We start from the raw sequence: 27,437 nt of genomic DNA, 5'->3' as shown, positions 1-27,437 counted from the left end.
AGAGTGTTCAATAGGGATATATCACCAAAAACCTGCATCACATAGAGAGTAACAAAGAAGAACATGTGGTTGTGAGTTTCTTTTGAACAACTTCAAATGTTCTGAAGGATGGCCAATAAACTGAGAAGTTAAAGGAAAATTTACTCAGCTGAAGATTAGTTCATAATTGTTGGCTTAAACCACATTACTTGAGATAGGAAACCTAAAGTAATCTAACATAATTATTGCCTTTTTGTGCAAAATATGGTACCTGTATTTAAGTGCTTAAAAAGGACGAGAGCAGTAAAAAGCTGTTTAATTCAACACAATCCAGGGCTAGCAAAATATCTACCACACCCTGCCAGTGCATACTGCAGCTTCTAATCATGAATTCTGAAATGGACTAAAGGAAGTTATAGCACAGTATAGGTTGCTTACGAGTGTTTCTAATAACATTGCACATTGTGCAGAAAAACTGTCAAGAATCAATGCAAAAGTTCATGCATTACATTTTTTCTTTTTAGATTTGAACAAAGTACTAAATCTAAATGTGGATTTCACAAGTAAAGGGGTTCTTGGTGCCTGTATAATGCTGCTTTGATGGATTTTTCATCAGTCGTTTGTATGTGGCAACAAATAAACAAGTATAATTACACTTGTGAAGGTCCATTCATTCCTTTGTCAGGATTAGATATATGTGCAGTTTTCACACTGATCCTCTCTTTTGTCTTTGCCTAACTCAGTATGACATATTGATAGAGGATTTGGTGTGGGGAAAAAGGCCACAGCAGAGACAGTGATGACCTTTAGGAAACTTGATATAATTCTGGCATAATTGTATTTATTTTTAAGAGAGTTATGTAAGTTCAAACTTTGCGTGGGTTGAACTGGTGTTTTATGTGGACAGCTTTTAACCTGTCTCTAACACTGCAAATAAAGAATTGAAGTCAAATAAGGGAACTAAACAGCAGATGGAAAAACAAAAGAACCAAGAACTCTGTTGGTCTTTTTTTCCCAGCACTTAACAGTGTGGCAAACCTACCATTCCTCTGCCATTATTCTCTTCCCTTGATCAGATCACGTTCTTTTTAATCACTTCTCAAACACTGTCTCACTGGAGCAGAGAAGAAGGCTGGGACAATCTCAATTAAAAAACAGAGGTATAATTGGCATTTGTGATTCTAGTTCTTTGTTCCAATGGGAACTGAACATTCATTCAGTGCAGAGGCATTGCCCTATTGTTTAACATGTACACTTTTTGTCAGTTAATCTTAGTGTAGGAGTATCGATTATTTTGCTTGTAGCCATTCAACCTGTATTTGCTGAAGGAGGAAAAGAGAAGTTAGCAATTTAATCATACATAAAAGTCAGTTGTTTGCATTTAAAATTATGATTTTGTTATTATACAAATTTGAACAGTACAATAGAAAGAATAGACATGGACTAAGAGCAAATTGTGTTCCATAGTTGCAAGATTAAAGCTCAAAATAAAACAGTTTGCAAAAAAAGACACATTTATATAAATTATTGGGGAATATGTTGTGGAAATTTGCAAAACATCAAAGCATGCTTGTGAAGGCTTTTAGATGTTAAAGCTTTCTTAGTTAGTGTCTGAAGAAGAAGTAAGGGCTTTGATTTAGTTTGTCTGCAGAAACCATGTATGTCCAAACAGCAGGTATCAAGAATAGTGTTCAGATGTATATAGCATATTTTATAATTTATCAGTTTATAATGATTCGCTATGTATTGCCCAGAAGCATGGAAATATTCCCCACAGAGTCATTTAGTGCTTGAAGTGTTGAGAGATGCCACATTACAAATCACAGTCTGCTGCATATTGTCTTGTTTCATCATTTTAGAGAGGTCACCCCTCCCACTCTATAATTGTCTTAATTGAATTGTTTTGTCTGTGTGCTTATACAATACTTTTAATATATGCTGCTCTGCATCTTTCTGGAGCTATAGGTAGAACCATTTATAAAACAGTGACGACATGTCATTTATCAGTGTCTGCTTTTTCAGATGATGAAATGAAATAGGAGTCCTGTACACAGTACTATATGTTTTGAGCTTATTTCCGATGTAAATTATTCAGTGTTGGTGGATATTGGCGTATGTACAGTATGTGCTAACAAGAGTAGATAGTCAAGTCTAATCCTGCCTGTTCACCAAATAAAAAGTATTGTAAGGCTGCTTTGTGCAAGAGAATGCACCACAGAGCCTATTTTGTATCAGTCTGGAGTTGTCAAATGTGGATTAAAATTGAGTCTATTAAGGTTGTAAACTTCTGAAAGTGCTCAGTGTATTTGCATCTGCCTGGCATATTTTGTTGCCACTTCCCATGACTGCTGGAGTACTGCATCATGTTCCAAAACTACAGCCTAATTTCTGATGCAAATATTGTTGCTGTTAAATTGTCAAATGCAGAGGTAAGTGTGCCTGTGTGTGAACTAATTAGAAAATTATTAGGTTTTCATGGTCTTTGTGTTGGGGTTCATTTCAGAAATGCTTTTTTATGCTGCATGCAAGCCATGAGCATAATTAACCTGGAGCTCATCAATGATTAAAATTACACGCTAAGCTTTATGATATTCAATTCAGAGGCAATTAGACTGTCATTTTAGCCCATCTCAGACAGCAAAACTAATTTTAATTCATTTTCAATCTGTGTAAATCTTCTGATGTCTCTTAAACTGATCATTTTCCTCTTTGACTTAGCTGAAGAGATTAGATTTGATTAGAGCAAAAAATGTAAGCAGCTATTCTTCAATGCTTAATGGCAGATTGCATCCCCCAAGCCTTATTTAGTCAGAATTTGTTTTAAATTAATCCCCCAAATTGCTGCATACCAAGGCATTATGCATACAACACAGAATGATCTCTGCTCTCCAAATGTTCAATAGCAGTGAGTATTTTTTATTCATAGTTATGTAGTGTGGAATTATGTTGTCTTATTGACACTGCACGTGGCAATTTTCTTAATTTTGAGAATCATAGTATACCGGCCCCTGAAGATATACAGTGAGCTGTCCTTTCTCTTGCTCAAAGCCTTTGTCATGAATTGAAAGTGAGCACTGAAGTGGCTGACCACCCTGCTGTTGTGTATAGTGCCATCATTCTGTAAACTGGGAGATCTGCAAGAACTAGAGACACTCAGGATCAATGCAAGTCGTTAATACAGTAGTTGCAGTCCAGTGGACAATAAGGCTGAAGGATAGCAGAGTTTTCACCTTAACTTTCTTTCTGCGCATCACCCTGCTGTGAAATAGTGATACGGCCTTTACAAACTACATCTGTGTTTCCACTAAACGGAATATACGGGCTGTGGTGCCTGCTTTGAGAAAATGATTGAAGGATTTTCATCATCGGCTCTTTCATATGATTTGTTAAAAGATAGGAGAGAAGTTGATTGAGGTAGTAGCTGAGAGATGGGCAACGCACCAGGATTGACAACATCAAAATTGTATTTGAAACGGTGTTCATTACGTTTTGCAGTGAAAAAATTTGACTGAGTCTGATTTTCCCCAAGGATGGTAGGACTGGATGCACTAAATATTAATTTCTGTTTCTATGCCTATTGAAGTAGCTGAAGCGTGGGGAAGAATCCTGATTGGTGCTTAATCAGGGCTTGTTAGATACCTGCTGAGGGCTCTCACAGAAGGAAGATTTGAAGTAAGCTGATTTACTTGGTCAGAGGAGAAGCAAAGAAGAGCTCAATCTTTTTTTTTTTGTTGGCACTATAATCATTTGCTTACTTTTCCCTCATGTTATGGGTTTATCTGACAAAATATGCCAAGAGTAAAAAACAGCCCATATCAAACTTTATAATCTGAAAGCCTTTTAAAAAGATTTAATGAAAGAGGTAAACTATCAGCTCTAGTGTTTTCTTTTTGTGCATTTATAAGGAAAAACTTGTCAGGACTATACTTTGCAAAGGAGTCGATTAGCATTCAAGAAAATGTATGGTGAGAGCATAAAGGCGTTGTCTTGCATTATCCAAATATTACCAAATATCTCTTGCTAGAATTCTCAAGTGAAAATCCATATTATTGCTGTTTTTGATCTTTCCATAATACTTAAAGTATAACTTTTGACTTGTTTGTGAGACTGAAGATTACTCTTGTTTTATTATGGAGCTGCTTGTACAGAAGAGTGAAGTATTTTTGATGCGTTGCCATGTTATTTGTGTGAGTGATTATTGCTGCTGAGGCTCCAGATCATTACAAATGCATCAGTACTGTGACAGTATGATTTCATAGGAAATTGTTTTTTGTGTATGATAGACTAGTTAATTAAAAGTTTTATACTGAAGAATTATAATAAAGGTGACTATGGGTTACAATATATCAAGAAATTAAATGTTGCACATGTACTTTATGAGAAGAAATAAATAATGTAACAATTTTTAAATTATCACTTTGTAAAATGTTAAAGGCTAATATGTTTAGATCCATATATAAATTTGCAATGAAGTCCACATTATACTAGACATCAAACTTCCACAGTCTGTAAACTAGAGATGAACTATTAGAGACTACTATTATTATTATTTCATAAAATGGCTTCCCTCAACTTATTTTTTGTTTATCTAGGTCCCTGACAGGCTGGATGAAATGAGATCCCCATGTAGCAATTGCCATGGAAACCTGTGACTCTCCTACTATCTCTAGGCAGGAAAATGGGCATAACACATCAAAGCTATGCGGAACGACACAACTGGATAATGAGGTGCCAGAGAAAGTTGCAGGGATGGAGCCTGACAGGAAAAACAGCGCCACGGATGACAACCTGAGAACAGATGAGCACAGAAGCAAAAGCTTGTTGGATTTCAGTGTGGAGAATGCTGCCACCACTCAGGTTACCTCAGCAAAAGAGATCCCCTGCAACGAATGTGCCACTTCTTTTTCAAGTTTACAGAAATACATGGAGCATCACTGCCCAAATGCCCGCCTTCCTCTTCTGAAGGATGACAATGACAGTGAGATAAGTGAATTAGAGGATAGCGATGTGGAGAATCTGACAGGAGAGATAGTTTACCAGCCTGATGGGTCGGCATTTATAATAGAGGACTCCAAAGACAGTGGGAAGAACGTGCAGCCAGAAATGAACAGTAAGCTCTTTTCCTCAGCACTTTTTCTGAACTCACTCACGGTGGCTGGGGAAAAGAATGAGCAAGCAACCTCTGCACCTATGTCGTTCTATCCGCAAGTCATCAACACTTTTCATATTGCTTCATCCCTCGGGAAACCATTTCCTGCCGAACAGGCTTTCCCAAATACCTCAGCATTTGCAGGAGTTGGTCCTGTCTTGCACAGTTTTCGTGTCTATGATGTCCGGCACAGTAGTGAGAAAGATTATCTCAGCAGTGACGGCTTGGCCATAAACTCCTGTGTGTCCAAAGATGTTCCTAACAATGTGGACTTGTCTAAGTTTGATGGTTGTGTTAGCGATGGGAAAAGGAAACCTATTTTGATGTGTTTCTTGTGCAAGTTGTCCTTTGGCTACGTTAAGTCATTTGTAACCCATGCTGTGCATGATCATCGGATGGGCCTCAATGAAGAGGAGCAAAAGCTCCTAAATAATAAATATATCTCCGCCATCATACAGGGGATAGGCAAAGACAAGGAACCTCTAATAAGCTTTCTGGAACCAAAAAATTCTAATTCTATTCATCCTCGGTTTTCAAGTGCAAACCTCATAGGTCCCGATCCAACCTACCGTGGTTTGTGGAGTGCATTTCATGTTGAAAACGGTGATTCTTTTCAGGCTGGCTTTGCATTCTTGAAAGGAAGTGCAAGCACTGCTGGTTCATCAGATCAGTCACTAGGGAACACCTTAGTGCACAAAGCTGAAGCAAACCTTGGGGGGCTGTCTAGTTCAGCTCTGAACACCCCAATTACCTCAGCTTCCCTCAGTCACTCATCATCTGGGTCAAACAAGTTGTCAGGGAGCAAGGACCAAGAGAGTAACTGTGAAAGAGCGAAAGAAACATTTGTCTTGCATCCAGATGGAGAGTTCCAAATCAAACGTGAACCTATTGAGCCAATGGATGATGATGAAGATGACACATATTCAAATGAGCTTGATGATGATGAGGCATTGTTGTCAAGTGGATTAGTGGACCGAAATGGTAGCAAAGATTTCCCTATCTCAAACCAAAGCATTTCTATGTCTCCTTTAATGCCCAGTGTGCTAAATTTAAATGAAAAAGGTACCTCTTCTTCCTCTGTGACTGTTTCTGATGATCTAGATACAACAAAACAGCATGCTGCACATAAGGATAACTGCAGTGACAACTATAGCATTAGTGACAAGGACTTTGCAGGTGCCAGTAAAGATTGTGCCACAACCCCGCAACCAAACGATATAATCCACAGAGATGATGATAGTCCTGGTTCTCATCACCAGCACAGCTGTAACCCCTACACACTAGGGGCAGGTGAAAGTCCACCAGGAAGTAGTATTGAGTGTCCCAAATGTGACACGGTCCTTGGCTCATCGCGCTCTTTAGGTGGCCACATGACCATGATGCATTCACGGAATTCATGCAAGACATTGAAATGTCCCAAATGCAACTGGCACTACAAGTATCAACAAACCCTTGAGGCACATATGAAGGAAAAACACCCTGAGCCTGGCAGTTCTTGTGTTTATTGTAAGACTGGACAGCCTCACCCTAGGCTAGCCAGGGGTGAGAGTTACACTTGCGGCTATAAACCCTTCCGCTGTGAGGTTTGTAACTACTCTACAACTACCAAAGGCAACCTCAGTATTCATATGCAGTCAGACAAGCACCTAAACAATGTTCAAAACCTTCAGAATGGCAGTGGAGAGCAAGTGTTTGTGCATACTGCTCCAGGACCTACATCTAGCCTCAGTGGCTGTGGGACACCATCCCCATCCAAACCAAAACAAAAGCCCACCTGGCGGTGCGAGGTGTGTGATTATGAAACCAATGTGGCAAGGAACCTTCGCATCCATATGACAAGTGAAAAGCACATGCATAACATGATGCTGCTGCAGCAGAACATGAAGCAAATTCAGCACAGCCTGCACTTGGGTCTGGCACCTGCTGAGGCCGAGCTTTACCAATACTACCTGGCCCAAAACATAGGCTTGACAGGCCTGAAACTGGAAAATCCGTCTGACCCACAATTCATGTTAAATCCATTCCAGCTTGATCCTGCAACAGCTGCAGCTGTGGCACCAGGACTAGGTCAGTGCTTATTGGGATTTTTTTCTCTCCTTTACAATTGTCAATTCACAGCTTTAATTCATTAAGGTCCAAGTTGCCTGTTTATCTTTTGAACCATGCACCCTCTTTTTTGCACTACTGGAATAAAATATTTCCTGTGAATTTCAATTGACAGTTGCTATCAGTAGAATAAAAGTTCGTTAATTGTAAAATTTGTAATTACAAATATATATTATTCTGGTAGATGAAAGTGTCATCTTGCTTTTTATATTAGTTATATATTTTATGTTGATTTAATTTCTCTGCAGTTCTCAAAGTGTTTAAATACTCGGGTTTAATGATTGTCTTGGTATATAGTATGGATCGTTGTAAAGTTATTTTCATATAATTTCATTGAAATCTGAAACTTACCAGGTCTAGAAAGGTAGGCATCTTGCGTCTGTGCAACATTGTATTGATTGTTAAGTGCTTTATTTCTGTTGGCGTTCCATACATTTAAAGTATTTTCAACATTTCGTTTGGCTTTAGTTTTGTGAGACCTAATAACTTTTGCATATCTATCGAGATAAATGAATATTTAAAAACAAATAAAAGGCTCTGTGTACATATTAGTCCCTGTTCAATACCCCAGGGGTTCACACTAAGCAAAAATATAAATTCAGGCATTCATAGTGAAAGCCCACAATGATACATCTGCACAATTAGTAATGTTCTGACAATCCAGAAGCCCCATAGTCAGAAGATACTACTTTGTAATATCACTATAATTCATTTAACACCTTCCAGTGTGTCTACAGAATTTATGCGAGGCAGTTAACAATTTGGATGCACTTATTGTGTTGCTGTAAAATTAGATTTAACACCGACTCTTTTGTATCAGAAGTTATTTCTTCATTAAATAATGTATCATTAAAAACTACATTTTTCAAATAGAAGTATTTTGGTACTCATGGGCCGGGAAATTCCTTGGAGCTGCTCTGGCTCTGCCATCATTGCGTGTGTAATTGGAGTTTGTGACGCACTTCCAGCGAAGTAACGCTGAAGGAACGGGAGCAGCCCACAGGAATTTTCCGGTCCTAAGGTTTCTTACTGTAACTTGAATTAGCTAAGTGAAGGTAAATTGGGGCACTTATGTTCTAAATGTGCTGCAGTTTTGTTTTATTATTGATTAACTTTGATTTCTTTAAAAATACAAATTCAGGGATGACATCATGCCCAATAGGAGTAATTAAAGCTATCTGATGAGAGAATTTAAGAGTTAAAAGGGATGATTGTAATTGATCCTGATTCAATCCTATTACAGCTTTTTATAGTTTAAGCTCCAGAGAAAGCAAATTCCTCACCAAGGCTTTATTTTACCAGTTCCTCTCTGTGTTTCTATTTCATGGTTTATGCTTTCCTTTTCTAACATAAAATTGTTCGCTCTGATTTTCTCTTTGCAGTTAATAATGAGCTACCACCTGAAATGAGGCTTGCGAGTGGTCAACTAGTGGGTGATGACCTGTCCTTCCTTACTGCCGGAGAGATTTCACCTTACATCAATGACCCCTCGCTGAAGCTGTTCCAGTGTGCTGTCTGCAACAAATTTACCACCGACAGCCTGGAGGCCCTGAGCTTGCATGTGAACAGTGAGCGTTCACTCCCTGAAGAGGAGTGGAAGGCTGTGATTGGAGATATCTACCAATGTAAGCTCTGTAACTACAACACTCAGCTGAAGGCCAACTTTCAGCTCCATTGTAAGACAGACAAACACATGCAGAAATATCAGCTGGTGGCCCATATCAGAGAAGGAGGCAAACCTAATGAGTGGAGGCTGAAGTGTGTCGCTATTGGGAATCCAGTGCATCTTAAATGCAATGCCTGTGACTATTATACTAACAGTGTGGATAAGTTGCGCCTTCATAGTACCAACCATAGGCATGAGGCAGCAGTCAAGCTGTATAAGGTAAGAAAATGAGATCTAACCATTCATATGTACATAATTTATAATACTTGAAGAGATGATATTCTGTGACAGATCGAAGTAGGTTGTGTTTCTGTGTAACAGAATTGAAAATAATTATGTAGACAAATTAAATCAGCCAATATAGCACAGACCAATATGTCTGTATCCTTAACATTGAAATTGAATTTTAACAGAAACAGTATAGAACTAATTTGTTGAAAACATATGGGACCATTTGGATTATAACCTAAATAAGCTGTAAAATTCGGACACCGTCTCCAAGATCATGCAATTTTAATTGATTTGGTAAATGTTAGTTATTGGACAGTTACCAAATAGTTGATTATTCAGCGTTTGAGGACATTATTGGTATTTGTTTCTGTTTTTTCCAAAAATCAATTATTCACTCATGTACATCTGTGAGTATGCAACACATTAACTTTTCTATGTAAAGGCAAGGATATGTGTCTCAAACACAGTGAAAATAACACACTTAACAATGAGGAGTAAGTGTGCAGGTACTCAGCTGCCATATTCAGTGCACTACTGAAGTAGTGAAAAAGTAGTCTCATGTTAGAGTCAATTTTATTAAGGCATCAAATAATTGACCCTTGAGCTAGAGGCGAGGGGTGGGGGTGTGGTCTGTATTAGGAGATTTCAATATGTTATTATTGATAACAACCCTAATGTTTACACATTTGATTCCCTCTCCCACTTTCATAAGTTGTTGATTGATTTTCAAACTTGTAAGATGCTGGCTGTAAGTTAGCTCACTGTGTATATTCCTGAGATGCTGTTCTTTCACAACAGGATGTATTAGTGAAGCCAATGGACTAAGGATAGTGAAGCAGTTGTATGCAAAACTATGTTTGTCCCACTGTTTGACAATCAGTTTGATTGATGAATTAGTGTTTTGCTATTGTAATGGACAATTCTAATTATACTTCAGTAAAGGAATACTTAATAGGCGTGGCTGAAGTCTTGCAGCTTTTTGGACTTTTAAACTAAGACATTAATAGTTATGCAGAAAACTGGCTCTTTGGAATGCTGACATTAACAAGTCTCACCAAAGAGTCATGAAATGATTAATAACTTAAAAGGCCATTGCTGTTTCAACATGTCTACTTGACATTGTGAGTTGACCTTCATGAGGACTGAATGCACAGTTGAAAATGTGATGTTGTTGATGCTTACTGATGTTTTAGAATCATGTCAAGGGGCTGGAAGGGATGGGCTTTAGTGGATGTGAATGTGATGATGGGCTGGTTATATGAAGTAAGTAGGGTCTTTCTTGCATACCACTTATAAAATACAAATGTAAAACTGATCAGATGTTTATCAATAAGCTTATAATCAAAAGTTTGCTTGCTGGTAAACGTAGATGTGCTTTCACCAGAGCATTGATCAAGTTGTCAAGATCTGAAAAATTTCCAAACTTTAGCAAATGATTGACAACATTTGAACTTATTTTGAAAAATTATTTTGTGTAGAAGATTAAAATTCAGAATATATTAGACACTTGCCAACACCATTAATCATCTTTGACATGCAGAGAATATATAGTAATTACACAATCCATTCTTCAGATCTTATCTGTGCATTCACATAGGATACCTACTATTAAAGTTACTTAACATTCGGCTGGAACACTCTGAATATTTGATAGATATAAAGGTAGGAACAGAATCCTATTTTTAATTAGTAAAGTAACAAGGTTACAAAATCAAGAAAAAACAAGTAAAACACAACAAGAAGATTTGACTGAACATAACAAAAGTATTTTTTTTTTAGTAAGAATGGATCTGCTAGTTTCCCTGAAGACAAATCAGCACATTTAATGTCGCTGAGGATGTTTTAGAATCATGTCTGGTCAGCACAGACTGAAGAGTTATCAGAGGTTTATTGACACACAACAGCTGCAAATATCTGTTCCATTTTATTGATTCTGCTATTATTTTACTAGCAATGTGGAGGGAAGAATCTTGACAAGCTGAACCCAGAAGGCATAACCATCATGCCAAGTATATGACACATAAAATTTTTTAAGATTTCAGAGCCACAGCAGACTGGTATCACAGTACAGGTATTAGGTTTTAAGCAGGACCCATGGGACTTAGTAGAAATAAAAAGTGGAATTCTTCACAAGTGTTTTTTTAATTCTCAGCAGTAACATCGAAAATCAGTAACAATTCAAAATAACTGTGTGGACAAAATATGTGCAATAATAGCCACAGGTAAGGACCTCAAGTTTTACCAGAACACAATACTGTAGGTAAATATTGTTAGTCCAAAGTATTTACTCCCGACTCCCATTTGTCCCAAAGTCATTGGCTTCTACTTTAATACGCTTACAACCTTGTAGAAAGGCTGCTCCATGGAGTCCAGAACATTTCTTCCAAGTGGAATCAGACATAGAATGCTTACTTGGGGCAGGGGGAATCCTTGCAGATAGCATTACTAATTTCAGTGCAGTTGGAAGCTGTCCTTTCCTTTTTAATGCAATCGACCTATTGAGTTTGTTTGTGTTTCTTGCAAAAGTTAACAGCTGTGAAATTGGAGCTTTTAGCACTGGTCGTTAAAGCCAGTTTGGAAGGAAAAATGGTGGCAGCCTCAACCGTCCGCTTCTGGCAGGTGCCGTGGCGACAGCCATTTTGGAAAGGTTAGCAGCGCTGTCTTTGCTGGTGTTCATTGCAGATATTTAGATGAGCCAGATTGTCACGTATATGAGTGTGCATTGCTGATTTAGCGCATGATCACCATTCCGTTTAACGCTTTCTAATCACGATAGCTGACTATGCGTTCAGCAGCAGGAAGGACTCCCCACCAGCGCTATTTAAAGAGATCATCAATAACTTGCAACTGACTTGCTTTTTCTTTACTACAGGCTCTGTGTAAGTTTGTGAAACTGTTTGGAGCTTTCTAGAGTTGTTTAAAGTTGATGAGGTCACAAGGAGTGTTGCTGCAAGTGGAAAACGCCTGGCTTCTGATTTAAAGGATTCTGTTCACACCACTTGCTCCCAGTCATGGGGGCTCTATTTTCAGTCCCCCTTGTGCTCAAGTATGGCAGGGAGATGGACCAGAGGCAGCAAAGAAGAGGTCAAAATGCTTGCAGAGGGAAGAGGAGGAGGGGCAAGTGGGCGCACATCAAGAGGTCTTACCCACCGAGGGTCTTCCGAGAGCACTTCTCCTACCTGCACTTAAGCCAGAAGCAGTGTACTAGGATGCTCTGCTTCACCAAGGAGGTGGTCACAGAAGTCTGTCACCTCCTGCCCCAGAGCAGAGCGACGATGGCTATCCCAGTGGCCACCATGGGCCTCAATCTTTTCACCAGCAGATCCTTTCAGTCTACAGCAGGAGGCATAGCTAACATCTCCCAGTTCGCCGTCCATCACTGCATCCTGGAGGTCACAGAGTCTGCACACATGTGGCTTTGCGGGCGCTGAATACCAATCCTGAGATGTTCCATGACTGCAAAGGTTACCACTCACTTAATGTGCAGTTGGTATGTGACCACATCCAGCGCATCTTGATGGTCAATGCCTGCTATCCTTGCAGCAGTCATGATGCCTTCACCCTGCGCCAGTCTGGTGTGCCAACAATCTTCTAGCCACCACATCAAACCCAAGGGTGCCTGCTCGGAGACCACAGCTATCCGCTCTACACTTGGTTGATTACTCCCCTCCACAACCCCACCACTTGTGGCCAGCACTTAGGTAATGAAAACCACGAGGAATATCATTGAGCAGACCATCAAGGTGCTAACGTAACAGAGCGGGTGTCCCATTTCGTGTTGGCATGCTGCATGCTATACAACCTGGCCATCATGAAGGCGCAGTCCTTACCCCCAGGGATTGCGGCACCACCGGAAGGGAGGAGGTAGGCAGCAGAATCCCATTCTGTCCATGAGGGACTCATCACACTCCGGTTCCAGTGAATGAAACCCCAGATTGCCGATGCTCACCACTTCCCCATTTTACCATCCATCTGTCACAGAGCTGCACAGCGTCCTCCTGGGCACAATGCAGAAATGAGGGCCAGCACAAAGCAAACATTTCAAACATAATTTAAACAAATATCAAATCCAAATCAAAACAACAATGTCAACTAATCACCGTCATGAATTTTCATAGTGTCTGTCTTTTCTGTTGCTTTTCCTGCTCCAGTGCTCCAACGCAGTGCTCCCCCAGTGTCTGCAGTATGGCTGGTGGAAGGCTGCTGACTTTCAGTGGCGGAGACTGCAGATGGCCTTGCAGGATGTCCTCAAGCAGTTCTGGGCCCAGAAAGCCTGGCTGTAGACTGCACCACCTCGTCATCAGCAGCAGCCGCCTGTGCTGGCTGGATAACAGGCAGCAACAAGGGCACTGGCAGAGTGGCAGTGGTGGGAGTAGGAATGTTGTCACCCTGAGAAAGGACAGCAGGTTCTTGCTCCACGGACCAACTGTCACTCGCTCCGCGGCAACACCTCAGCATTCCTAGCCTTCTGCTGGGGGACAGATTGCTAGAGTGCTGCGAGACCCTGCAAGTCCCTTTCCACACTTGTAAACCCAGCTACGATGGCAGCAGTTGTCGCTTCCATTGCAGCAATGAGGCGCTGAGTTGCTTCCGCCTATGCTGCAATGGGAGCTAAAACATCGCCCATCACACGCAGCATCGTACTTGGGTCTACAAGGTCTCTCATGGAGTTGCCCATCATTTACATCCTGGAAATCATGGGCTTGAAGCTCTACACACAGCCTCATCCAACATTGGAGCAGGACTCCTCCATGCTCCTTGACACTGATTTCTGTCTGTGTGCCCATTACCCTTCTTTTGAAGGCCATTCCATCGATGTCATCATCTGAGTCCTGTGCAACAGAACTCGTGCGCGAATTCGCCCGCCCGGGGAGATGGCACCCGAGCTATCCTTTCCTCCTGGCCTGGCTGCAGTCCACTCATGCCTGGTGACCCACCATGTGCAGATCCTGCCTCTATACTATCCTTTATATCTGCGCAGTGCCAATTTCTGAGCTGGTGCCTGCGAGTGTCAGATGCAGTGACGATGTGACTTCTCCTCTATCACTGTCCTCCTCCATCACTTCGGGGACTGACTGGCCGGGTTGAAGTTATTGGGTATCTGAAAGGAGAAACACTGTGGTGAGGGGAGGAAAGCAAGATATCCATGCATGCACCATCAGCAGCTTGTAAGTGAGAAGAGATTGTGGGATGACGGGGAAGTGGGATGTGAGCAGAAGGATTATGTATGAGCATACCATCATCAGCAATGCTTTCAACTTCCCTGCTCGCCACAGACTCTGTGAATGCCTCTCCAATGATGTCCAGAACTCCTTCCTCCAGCTCCGTCAGGTTCTGCAGACGAGCTTCCCCTCCACCCATCTGCTGCTGCTCCCAGTTGTTATGAGCCACCTTTGCCTGCAAGAGAAAAGAAAGTGTCAGTGAGTGTGGTGCAATGTGTTTGGGTGATGGGCTTGCCATGGTTAAATAGCTGGCAGTGCGTGCAAGGTGTGAGACATGGGTGTGAGTTTTGCAGCAGTGGTAAGTGTATGAGGGTGAAGAGAAGCTACGATTGTGAGGTATGAGTGGTGATTGCTTGAGATTGCTGGTAGGTGAGTGATGGGCATGTGGTACATTGTGTGTAGCTTATGGTACAGATAGTGGGATATAGCATTTGATGATGCAATCACTCATTTTGACCACTCGTGTGAGGTCATTATACTTTTTGCGGCACTGGATCCAGGTCCTGGGGACAACAGTGGACAATAGTGATGGCTTGACCAATCTCCTCCCACATCCTTTTGGTGTTCTGCCTTGAAGGCCTCTTGTACCCCGCTGCGGGTAGAGGACATGATGATGTCTTTGTACCCCCAGGTCCAAGGCCTCCAGTGCCGCATCATTAAATCTCCTTGCCCTTCTCTTGGCTTTTAGGACATGACTCTCTCCACTTTGATAATGAGGTGCTTCTGTGCCAAAGCACCTCTTAAAGTAGTGCAGAGAGCCTAGGCCAAACTTGATTGGCCAGTAGACTGCACCCAATATTGGCTCCTCTGTTCAGAGCTAAGTCAATCAGCAGCGCATTTAGCACTGAGATCAATGCTGCAATCATTATATTGACCAGGCAGCACAAATTTTGCGTGCTGCCTGCACCAGTTTGAACAGGCCCGGGCCTTATCCAATTTCTAGGCCAACAGGTATTGAGTTGAAAAGAAAACAATGTCATTCTATTTCCCTTTAAAGAGGCTGCTCACTAAACACTCTCAATGAAGATTCTTCCCAAACACAATTTGCACAGATATTCCTCAGTGCAATTTTTGAGGCTCCCTTTCGACATACTGGGAGCAAAATTGTCCCTGATTGGGGGCAGTAGCCTTCTGGGGCTGGGACTTTCTGTGTCCAGCGCATAAGTCCCACCCCTGCCGCGGAATTGCCCTTACCACTTCTGAAAGAAAGTGGAGCGCAATCTCCACTTCCTTTGGGTGCGGTAAAAATGGCGCGAAAGAAGCGCTAAGCGGTTTAACGCCCTTCCCCTTCGATTAAAGGGAACGGCCACTGCACACTCTGCACGGTCGCTGATGGCCTCCACTAGGGCTGCGTGCGACCGGGTCTACATCTGGTGTGCCCGGGCTGCACGATGGTGGCCTGGACCATGCTAGGGCCGCCATCATCGGCAGACACAAAAAGATGGCGGCCCGGGGCGCTGGTGCCCTCCCCTTTAAGGAGCACCCCGAGAGCGGATGTTCGCCAGCTTCACGACCCGCGAAATTGCCGTTGACATCTTCTCGTGCCAGCCTCGCGGTCCGCAGGGCAATTTCCCTTTCAGGGCATTAAGGGGTCGGCCTAGGGCGCTAATCATGGGGCACAACGCTGCTATGGCATCACCCACGCAAACTCTCGGGCAATTTCCCGGAAGGCGGTAGCGCCCCCCCTCCCCTGGGCGAAAATTGACTTGCCCCCCCGGAGGTGCCAACGGGGCTATATAAAGAACAATTTTACTCCCACTGTTTGAGAATCCTCCTCGGCAACATTCATGACACAATCTGATAGGATCCCCCTAGACATGCTTTCACTTGAAATGATTTGCAGTTATTCGCTTAGACGTACAGAGGATAATTTTTGCGTGATCGTGTAAAATGGACGATAGCGATTTAGCCGCCCATTATACATTTCTCCTAATTTTCATTTCCATTGCCTTGACTGACAGCGGCTGAATCAATATCTCCCACTTTACACAGTCACCCAAAGTCAAAATTCTCCCTGCTTTGTCAGAATCTTCAAATATGCTTGACATAAGCTTCCCTCAGATGTTCTATGAGGATTTCCCCAAAAGCATACTCCCACAGTTTCCACAAGATTCACCAGACAAACTCTGACAGTATCCCACTAAGTGCAATTTAGAAACAACCCAACATTCTCTGCAAGGATATTCCTTGGCACACTCCCAATAAAATCCGAAAGGCACATTACACTAAGAGATTCCCTCAGTATTCATCCACAGGGATTCGGCACCACAAGGATTTCCTCATTAATTGTGTAGTTAATTTCTTTAAAGGTAAATGGATGTAATTTTTTTCTTTTCAACTCAATATATGCTCACTTTTTCTATCAATGCAATCAAACACAGCAAGACAATTTCATTCAAAAGAAATAGACAGCTGTTGACTGGTGTATAAAAAATAAACTTTGTGACAATCAGTAATATTGTTTGCAAGTATTCACCCTTTCGAAAATCAGACACATACCATAAATATACTCCAAGCACACTACCTTATGAACAACCTTCCATATAGGCTACATGAAAATATACCCTTAGGTACAATCTGGGCTATGTTCTCTTTGACAAATTCCACAAAGATTTCCCTTAGACACACCTCCACAAATATTTCCCCTTAGACACACTCCTTGAGTATTTCCTATTCAACGCACTCTACAAGAATTTCTCTGCAAGACACACCCTGTGATGATTTCTTCTTAGGTACAATGGAACAGTTTCTCTTTAGACATACTCCACAAGGATGTCACCTTAGACACACTCTGAGGAGTTCCCTTTATGCAAATTCCACAAGGGTTGGCCTTTAGAGAACACCCCATGAGGGTTTCCTGTTAGACGCACTGTCGGAGGATTTCCTCTTGGGCATACTTCCATGAACATTTCCCAATTGCACTGTGGTAGCATGAATTAAATATGTTAATTAAGTGTCCCATCTCTTCATGGCAGGACTCTACCACTCCACAATATCCATGTGCTGTGTTAGGGTTGCGTTCCCCATATTTAACTCTTTAACCCCCCCCACCCCGCAACCCTCTTCCGCCCATCACGCGGCTTTAATATCAAGGCCATTGTATCAGAGGGAATTACTCAGCAACAGGAGGGGAGTAAATTGACAAGAAATGTTATTTATTTTTACAGTCCTTCCCTGTTTGTCTTTTTATTTTTAGCTCCTGCTTCTAGTCCTTCTCCTACCCCCCATACGAACAACCTGCTTTCTAACTGCTGTTAATGCAGCTCTGTAACTAAGATATGCTGAGAGTAGCCTGGGGTGATTTTTATTTCCTGCGGTAAGCACATGTGTTCTACTCTGCATCTTGATGTCTCAGTCAAGATTGGGAGTTTACCGTGTGGGGAATCACAGACCTGAATCCATCCTACCAGTTAGTCATATAGGGGTCAAATTTCGGCCTGAGTTGCTCCTATTTTTTTGGAGCAACTGGTTTAGAATGGAATATCTTAGAAATTGCAATTCTTGGCATTTAGTTTGCTCCAGTTCGAGTCAGTTTAGAACAGTTTCATTTTGGAACAGATTTTTTTTTCAAAAGGGGGCGTGTCTGGCCACTTACGCCTGTTTTGAAAGTTTAGGCAGTGAAAACTTACTCCAAACTCATTTAGAATGGAGTAAGCGCAGGTTTTTGTACGCTCAGAAAAACCTTGCCTACGCTTTACAAATCAGGCGTAGGTTACAAATCAGGCATAGGGAACAAGGGGAGGGGAGGCGGGGGGGGAAGGGAAGTAATTGGGGGGGGGGAAGGGAAGTAATTAAATTCTACAAGCATTCAACAGTCTTACTTATACAAATAAAGAGCCATCCTGACTAAAAAATTATAAACAAGGCAAAGACAAAATATTGAATATTTCTACCTGTGAGAAGCAGCAGCAGCCTTCGAGCTGCAGTGCTTCAGGCAGGCTTTCCATGTCGGAGACAGGGGTGGCGTCAGTGACTTGACAGCAGTCCAACAACGGCAGCAAGCAGCCTTCGAGCTGTGGTGCTTCAGGCAGGCATTCCTTCCATGTAGGATACAGGGGCGGTGTCAGTGGCTTGACGGCAGCTGAAGACACAGCAAGCAAGCAGCCTTCGAGCTGCGAGGGAAGCTGAGGCCATTCAGCCATGGGATAGAGGCGGCGGCAGTGGCTGACGGCGGCCGAAGACACAGCAAGCAGCCTTCGAGCTGCGAGGGAGACAGAGGCCATTGAGCCATGGGATAGGGGCGGCGGCAGTGGCCGATGGCAGCCAATGACACAGCAAGCAGCCTTCGAGCTGCGAGGGTAACTGAGGCCATTCGGCCAGGGACAGGGAGAGGCAGCCAAATAGCCAGGTTGAAACTTAAATTTGCAGAATGGGTGCTGCATTGTCAACATCACAGATTATGCAATGGTTCGCCATCAATTCACTGCACAGGAGAGAATTGATTAGAGCTCACCGCACCAGGAACGTCATATCCTGTAGGCTGATGGGCAGGAGACCTTACCCACATCGGCAATATCGAGCCAGGCTCTCGTACCTGATTGTGTCAAAAGGCTGCATTTCCGCAGAGAAGTTGTCGCTGAGATCTGTGATATGCTGAGAGCAGATTTGCAGCCCAGAAGCAGAATGCCGACTGCCTTGTCTGTTGAAGTGAAGGTAACATCTGCACTTGCCTTCTATGCCTCGGGATCATTTCAGGCTACAACTGGAGATGTGTGCGCCATCTCTCAATGTGCAATACATGCCTGTGTTTACCAGATCACGGCTGCACTGTATACGCGGAGGAATGACTTCATCAATTTTCCAATGACAGCACAAGCGATCTTCAGGATTGCCGGCTTCCCAAAGGTACAGGGCTGCATTGATTGTACCCACATCGCCTTGCGAGCACCTGTGGAGGATTCCGAGCAGTACAGGAATAGAAAAGGTTTCCACTCCATCAATGTGCAGCTCGTGTGTGACGACAAGCAGCGCATCATGTCAGTTGATGCGAGATACCCTGGCATCACCCATGATGCGTTCATCCTACGCGACAGCATTATATCTGACATGTTTGAGCAGCAGCCAGAAGGGCAGAGCTGGCTACTGGGAGACAAAGGGTACGGCCTGGCCACCTGGCTCATGACGCCCCTACGTGTGACACGGACAGAAGCTGACCGTCTATACAACATGGCGCACATTGCCATGCGCAGCATCATTGAGAGGACCATTGGCATATTGAAACAGCGTTTCCGATGCCTGGACCATTCCGGAGGCCACTTGCAATACTCTCCTCAGATTGTCGGTCACTTCACTGTTGTGTGCTGCATGCTCTATAACTTAGCCATCATGAGGCAGCAGGAGCTGGTAGTGGAACCAGAAGACCCACGTGAGGGTCCAGTGCAAGATGATAGTATTATGGAAAAGCAGGATGTGGATGATGACTACGATCAGGAAAGCATGCAAGTGACTGATGCCGGAGCACGAGGTCGGAGGAGGGCTGTCCATCGTGCTCCTTTAATGATTGCTCGAGCCCTGCGCCAGCAGCTCAACTGTGAATGCTTCAATTACTGATGCCTGAGGGCTCTGCGACCACTGTTGCACATGGACATGTTTATTCTTTGCAGTTGTTCCTAAGTTGTGTTGTGTTAATGGAACATGATTCAGTTTTAATGAAAAAATACTTTATTGAAAAGTTAACGTCACTGTAATAAAATATTTGTTGTATCAAACTTTACTTTTTAATATGACTCTTGAAGATCACTTAAAAACTTTAAGATCACTTATAAACTTGTAAAGTTACAAAACTTACACAACAATTTCAATTTGAAAAATCTTACACTCTCAAAATCACTGAAACTTCAGGATCACTTTTTAGGTGCAAAATTAAATAAGATACAAAATGAGAAAGCATTTACACTATAAGATCACTTAAAAACCCTAAGATCACTTATAAGTTGTAAAGTTACAAAATTTACAAAACAATTTCAATTTGAAAAACGCTACTACAGCTACATCAAGAACAAGAACAAAAGCAGCAAAGAAAGGCTACAACCATCTCTCATCCACATCTCAGTGAATGTTCACTTCTTCATGGGGGTGTCATTTGATTGGCCGGGCTGTGTGCCCTTATTGCAGCAGCTATCTCCCTGATGGCCTGTGCCGTCGCTTGCACTCCCTCGGACATTCCCTCCCTAAGTTCCCGTGACATTACTGCTATTTCTCCCGTCAGGACTGTCACCTCTTCACCCACTGCACTGATGCTGCCGATGAGTGATCGGCTAAGCTCTTGGTCTCCATACCCAATGCCACAACCTGAACCGCATCTGTTGCACACTGCATCTCAGGAGAGCGTGTCTCCAATCTCCTTCTCCTCTGCCTGGGTCTGCCTCGTGGCACCACTACACTGGGAGGCGCGGGCACGGACGGTGGGACGCTCGGTGTTGCAAGCGGCACCACTACACAGGGAGGTGCGGGCTGGGACGGTGGGTCGCTCTGTGTTCCAGACGGCAGTACTAGAGAGAGAGAGATGCGGGCTGGGACGGTGGGACGCTCGGTGTTCCAGACGGCAGTACTAGAGAGAGAGAGACGCGGGCTGGGACGGTGGGGCGCTCGGTGTTCTAGACGACAGCACTCGAGTGCGAGCCATGGGCTGGGATGGTGGGTGAATGGGTGTAAACTGCTCCATTATATCACCAGCGCCACTGGGACCCACAACGTCGGAATCAAAACCATGGAAGGTGGAACCAGAACTTATGCGAGTGGGAGGCGCAGGCTCGGACGATGGTGCACTGGCTGTAAACTACCCGCAACATCGGAATCAAAACCATGGAAGGCGGATCCAGAACCTATGCAAGGAGTTGAAACTCTGATGCCCCTTAATGGGGACTCATAAACATTAATTTGGAAGCTCTCCCCTGTAGACATTTCAGCCATCGCTGCCATCATCCAGTCTGGATCGTCCGCATCTGGTTGTACTGGTTCTTGTTCTGTATCTTCAGGATCCTCAGGGTTGGCATCATCATCATCATCATCATCATGTTCTGCAAAATACATCAGAACAGTCAAATGTTTACAACAAGTGAGGGGGCAGGATGGGTGGCATGAGTACTCTCACACATAGCAGGCCAGGCAGCAGGTTGATTTGAAGGGCCACGATGCATTTTCAGGACTTACCCTCTTCCTCGCATGCGGGCCCAGCTTGTGCTGTACTGATTGCTTTTCTCCATGTATGACTCATCATAGCAGCTACTCTCTGTTCCAAGGGTGTCAGTGGATGCAGATTGGGCGTGCCTCCTCCTGTCTGAGTTGCTTCCCGTTTGCTGTGGGCCAATTTTTTCTGCAAAGATTAAAATATAACTTTTTACAGAGTGCGTCTTTCTGCAGGGTGGGACATACAGATAGTCGCATTACAATTATGATTCCATTAAAAAATGGAAACTATTATTTACACTAACTATTTGACCAAGGTCGTGCCATTTCTTTTTACACTGGCTTCCAGATCTCATGGTATGCACCACTGCGCAGTAATCTTCTGTAAATTGGTTCCAGCATTTCTTCATTTCTTTAGATGGCACTTTTATGCGACCTCTGTTGCTGGTATCTAGCTCCTGCCATCTCTGCTCAATGACGTTGACTAATATCTCCACTTCCTCATGCAAGAAATTCTTTGTTCTTGGTGGACGTTATTCCATTGCTGTATTGAATTGACACTCTTACTTTTCAAAACATACAGTCCTTAATTTGCATGCACCAATGCAGCACCTGTTCTGGAAGTTTAGCAGTGAAAAGCAGCACTCACTGATTTCAGCAGGTGATTTATTTAACAGTGCTGCTAAAAGCACTCCTTCAGACACAAAAAAATCACCAAAATTCAATCCCAAGCCTTTCCAGGGGTACACGAGACAAATCAATACTTTTCTTTCAGTCCCTTTAAGAATGGCCGAGTGCCAATGTTTCTGGGCTATTGTGCGTGCGCGCGCGCTCTGCAGGGCTGCCGGCACGACGTTGCCTCATTTAAATTAGCCCCGCCCCCTCCACTATCAGAATCGGCACGACTCTGTGGCTTCGCCCCCTGCTGCTGTGTGCGCGCCGCGCTGAGCTCCCAGGGACCTGCAAGGAGCCGGAGAATTCAGAGGTATTTTTCTGTCGTACTTTTAGGCGCGAAAAACAGGCGTCCAGGTCGGGGCTGCGCCGTTCTAGGCGTGGCCCGAAACTTGACCCCATAGAATGGTACAATAATGCACTGTAACTCCCTCGCCTTTAATCTGCTGTTTTCTTTTATCAACAAAGCATTATTTAATGCAAATTCTTTATACATTTGTGTAGAAATTATGATCAATAAATTTTACCCTGTAAAAAAGGTAATGCCTATTTAAGTATAGCAGGAATATATGCATTAAGGGTTCCTAGGTGAACTTTGCCAGTCAAAAGTTCTTCTCTGTGATGTAAAATACATTATTTTCACGGATATTTTAATCTCTCTGAATTTCTTGGATTAAAATTATCCATGAAATTGAAATTGCAATGAAAATGAATATGCACCACTGGCGCTTCTGGCAATAATTATAAACCATTAAACATGTAACCAATGAAATAAGAAAACAGCAAATACATCATTATTTTTAAAAGAGTAGCATTTCAATCTAAAGAAATCAAAGCCTTGCCATTCTACAGATGGAGAATCTGTTTTAGTCATGATCTGGAACGGGTTGGAGGGAAACCATGCCACTTGCCACCTGTTTCCTGTTAACTCCATTTTCATGGGTGCATGCGTGCCAGTGTGTGTGTACATGCATGCATGTGTTTCTGTTGAACATCGTGGCATGATTATGAAAGTCATACTCTATCAAAAGCTCTGCAGTGTTTTATCCAAACTGCAGGTGAGTTAGGATTGGGATGACAAAGAGAACATTATATGGCACAATCTGGGGTTAATTGACACACATTTCAGAGTTCTTCAGAACAGTATAGAAGACTAAACCATAGATGAACTGAAGGAAAGAAATATTCCAAACAATTTGAAAATCGGCTCCATGGCAACAAAGAGCATTTAAATCCTGTAGGAAATGGAGTTGGGTGCATTTCAGCCTGATTGGGTTGCTGCAATAGGCTATCTGATACTTTGAAGTGCAAAAGCAAAATAAAGCTTACAGTTTGTTTCAGAGTTGTTAAAGAGATTATTTTTAGAACCAATTAACCCATTTAACCGACAGGCTGTAAATATCCAAGAGCCTGTTTGGTTCTAAGAGGAGATCTAAAGTGATTGGCTGAACAGATATCCTTCAAAGTCCCTGCTTCTGTCATAGCCATTCATTGAAAAGGAATGTTGTGTTTATAGCATTACAGTAACCGCTTCTGCATTTAGGCTGGGTTTTGTAAATTGGTCAACTTTAGTTAGAACGCTAGAAGGCCATTTTGGTAGGTTCACTGCTGCTAACATAAGCCAAAGAGCTACTGTTGTGAAGTACTTTGCACAAGTGGATGAGACCGGCATCTCCATTGGAAAGTGTGCCGGCATCAAAGTTACAGCACCCTAAATGCATAATCATTGTGTGAGATCAGAATGTGCATTTGCAGATATGTAGAGCCACAGAACATAGTACTTGTTGAGTCTGGTGGGGGAAGGGAAATGTCTTGTTGCTATTGTTTATTTTTTTTGAAGTAAATTGGCTCAGTCTGAATTCTATCCAAGTTAGCAGTCAGAATACAGAACTGGTTTACTTGGTACAAATGTCACTAAATGATAGCAGCCCTCTATATCAGGCTACAAACCACTGATTGACTCAAACACTTTGGGCTGGATTTATGGTTGTCTATAACCTCAGTTAGCAGCCAGAGGGGGCGCTAATGTGAGCTCCAGGGCGCTAATGTGAGCATTGGAGCTTAGCGACAGGGCACGTGGCTTTTACCGCCCCGACGGAAAATTCATTAGAGGCTCACTGGGGGCTCAAACCATTAGCGCCTGGCTGCTGATGATCATTCCAATCATGACGTAACCCTGCTACAACGCGCATGCTTGCACCTCGGTTGGTAAATTCGCTGCGTGCGCCTCATTGAGTGCCCGGCAATAATAGCGTCTGGAAAAACAGTCGGTGCAGGCTTGCAGAGTCGTTAACTGGTGACTACTTAAAGGGATGAGGAAGCACATCCCTTGGAGGTCACAGTCAGTGCAACGTTTGCAGAGAGCACGGTGCGGAGCTTGCAGCAGCAGACAGACATAACAGTACAGATTGAAAACAAGTGATTTTGAAAACTTTAATGGGTGCATTACTACGCCGCGCCTTTAAGAGTCAGTTTTTCCTGGGATCTGATTCGGAGTTCCGCGCATGCGCAATGGGTCCGAAAAATGTACCGACCAAACTTTCGTTTGACACCCAGCTCTGGTATGCAACGGCTGATTTATCACCCCTGTCAGCTCTTCGACCGATTCTGCTGTATTTTTGGGCGGGAGACACAAACTATTTCAAGGCACTAAAAGTACCGCTCTGCCTGGATTACCGCCGCAACAGAGGCGTGACCGAATTTCTTCCCTTTTACTTTACAGTGGTTTAAAAACCAAAACTTAAATGGTACTCTATGTACTTTTGGAAATACTTAAGAACTTTAAGGTGGAGAGGAAGATAAATACCCTGCCAATCTTATTCTACAATGATATCATGTAATCAGAGTTTCATAGAGATCAAATAATCTGTGACTCCTGCGTCAGAGCCACTTTTTGCACCTCAGGTCTGGACAGGCACTCTTGTTAGATCAATCTATTCACTTTGGCAAGTAGCAGAGCTGCAAATTAATGCCGAGTGGATTTTGAGAGGTGGTCCATTGCTACGTAATGCTTTTCAGCCAAACCTAAAATGGGTTCCACCAATCTTGAAAGCATCATCAGTGACTGACTCAGCTGGGTAGAAGAAGGGAGGAGAGATAAAAGATGTGAGCTACTGCTAAAAATGGACTTTTCAGCTACATTTTAAAGTTCTTACTAAATTGCACATGCGCCAGTGTTCAGGCTACAGCAGAAACATTTCTTGAATGGGTTCTTTCAGAGCAGATGGAAAAATTCTAGTGGTTCTGAGTTACAGTACAATTAAACAAAATTACTTGCACGTAAAACTTTCTGAACCCTACACAGAGAGATTTTATGTGTATTGTATATTGACACATGCCCTGGTTTAGTCGCATATTGACTTGGTGTATTGCACCTGTTCTTTGATGGGTGAGGTGCTGTTTTTTTTAATACTGCATGTAGACTATTTAGAGCAGTAGCCAATAAATCATAAAACAGACATAAATGTTGAATCAGTAAGTCTGCTTCCCAAAGCCACATTCTATGGTGATATAGTGCACTGGAATACATTATTTGCAGAATTTAAAATGACTCATTTGTTATTGCCAAAATACATCTGAGATGTGCTTTTGTTCATTACACTGCCTCCCTTATCTGTGAGTTCCATGAGATTCTTTAAACATTCTACTTGCTTGTAGTTTTAATTTTTAAAAATAGAAAATAAACTTTCACTGAACTAGTTTAAAGCTAAGGACTAATAAAATGCTCTTTGAGAAACTTCTGAGTTTCTGTGATCAAATTACATCTTATTGATTAACCATACTGGTTGTTATGTCATGACTGGGCAAGTTCAAGCAAATTGCTTGTTTTACTTCAGTCTATATATTGTGAAAGGGACAGCACTGACAGATGGCAAAGGCCAATCTGTGCTTTGGAAAAGGCTAAAGATTGAAAACTCGTCAAATCACAAAATAATTAGATGGAAAACATCCTAATTCATCCATCCAGAAAGATCTTCCTATTGTACTAACCAATTGTTTTTTTTAATGATTTCAGGGTTTTTGCCTCCTCCACTCTATCTGGAAGTCTACTCCATATGTTGATCAATCTGTGTGAAGAAGAATTTCCTGATATCAGTTCTAAAATGACCTTTTAATAGTTTGAATTTATGTACTACAGTTTAACTTAAAGTAATATTATTTTTTCTATATCATTAACAATATTATGTACTTTAAAACATCACCTCACAAAAACCTCCATTCTCGGCTGAAAAATCCAAGTTTTCCCATTCTTGCTCATAACTGAGACCCCTGGAATCAGCCTTGTGACTGTTCCTGCACTGCCTCCAGTGTTTGAATGTCTCTCTTGCTTCTTGGTAACTAGAACTGGATGCAGTATCCAAGTTGTAGTCTGACAGCAGCACTATTAAGGTTGTTTATTATCTTATACGCTCATGTTTAGGCCATGCAACTCAACATCCTATTGGCTTTGTTGATTGCTGTTCTTCATTGGCAGGTCTTGTTTAGCGCCAAGGCTACAAAAACTTTCCAGCTTCATCCTCAGATATTTCAAAAGTTTCATGGAGTATGCTTGTCTGTTTATTTTTCTTCCCTATATACAGTATAATTGGCAGCATCAAATATTGTCTGTCATTGTTCTACTTACAGACTTGTCGAACTCATTCTGTAATTGCCTCTTCCAATTCCACTGCTCCTCCTAGTTTGGCATCATCTGCAAATTTGATCACTTTGCATTTAGTTTCCGAATCCAGATAATTTATGTAATTTAGAAACAGTAGCAGTCACAGCACTAAGCCACGAGGCAGCCCATTCAGTACTTCACCTGACTCTTGACAGAGCTTCTTTAACAGTATTCATTGAATATAAATGTAAGTTTTTGTTATCTACTTCAGTCAGTTTTACATCCATTCCTAGGGTGTATCCTGAATCCCCAAACCTTTGAGTTTAATTAATAGCCTTTCATGTGAAACTTTGTCAAAGGCATTTTGGAAGTCAAGGTACACTATTGGCTGGATTTTCCTTACCTCGGCAGGTCTGGGGTGGGTGATGTCGGTAGTAGATCCCGACCCCGATGCTGGTCCCATCCCACTCTGGAAAATGATTTTACATTGTTGGGGCTTGTTAAGCCCACCCAGCACATTTGGCGGTCCAATTAGAGGTAGCGGGTCTGGTGACATCATTCATAATGCGTCATCAGCCGGTTTCCTTAAAGGGACCATGGCCAACTTTCTTTTAATATTTGTGCTGTCAGTGTTCTACAGCATTGAAGTGCTGCAAACACTGACAATCACTGCACAGAGGTGCA

The 27,437-nt window shown here is 42.5% G+C and overlaps 1 protein-coding gene across 1 annotated transcript in view; it reads left to right on the top strand.

Moving 5' to 3' along the window:
• The window catches only part of zfhx4 (zinc finger homeobox 4), a 345,676-nt gene that overhangs the window by 16,728 nt on the left and 301,511 nt on the right, over positions 1-27,437 (top strand). Inside the window, exons 2-3 of the mRNA XM_070891069.1 lie at positions 4,572-7,195; positions 8,617-9,119. Coding sequence (XP_070747170.1) covers positions 4,618-7,195; positions 8,617-9,119 — 3,081 coding nt within the window. The 5' untranslated portion in view covers positions 4,572-4,617. The remainder of the gene's footprint in view (positions 1-4,571; positions 7,196-8,616; positions 9,120-27,437) is intronic.

The sequence above is a fragment of the Pristiophorus japonicus genome, chromosome 1, assembly GCF_044704955.1.
Source record: "Pristiophorus japonicus isolate sPriJap1 chromosome 1, sPriJap1.hap1, whole genome shotgun sequence".
Lineage (NCBI taxonomy): Eukaryota > Metazoa > Chordata > Chondrichthyes > Pristiophoridae > Pristiophorus > Pristiophorus japonicus.
Note: the sequence above shows the minus strand (reverse complement) of the source record. Positions and strands in the feature narration are given on the sequence as shown.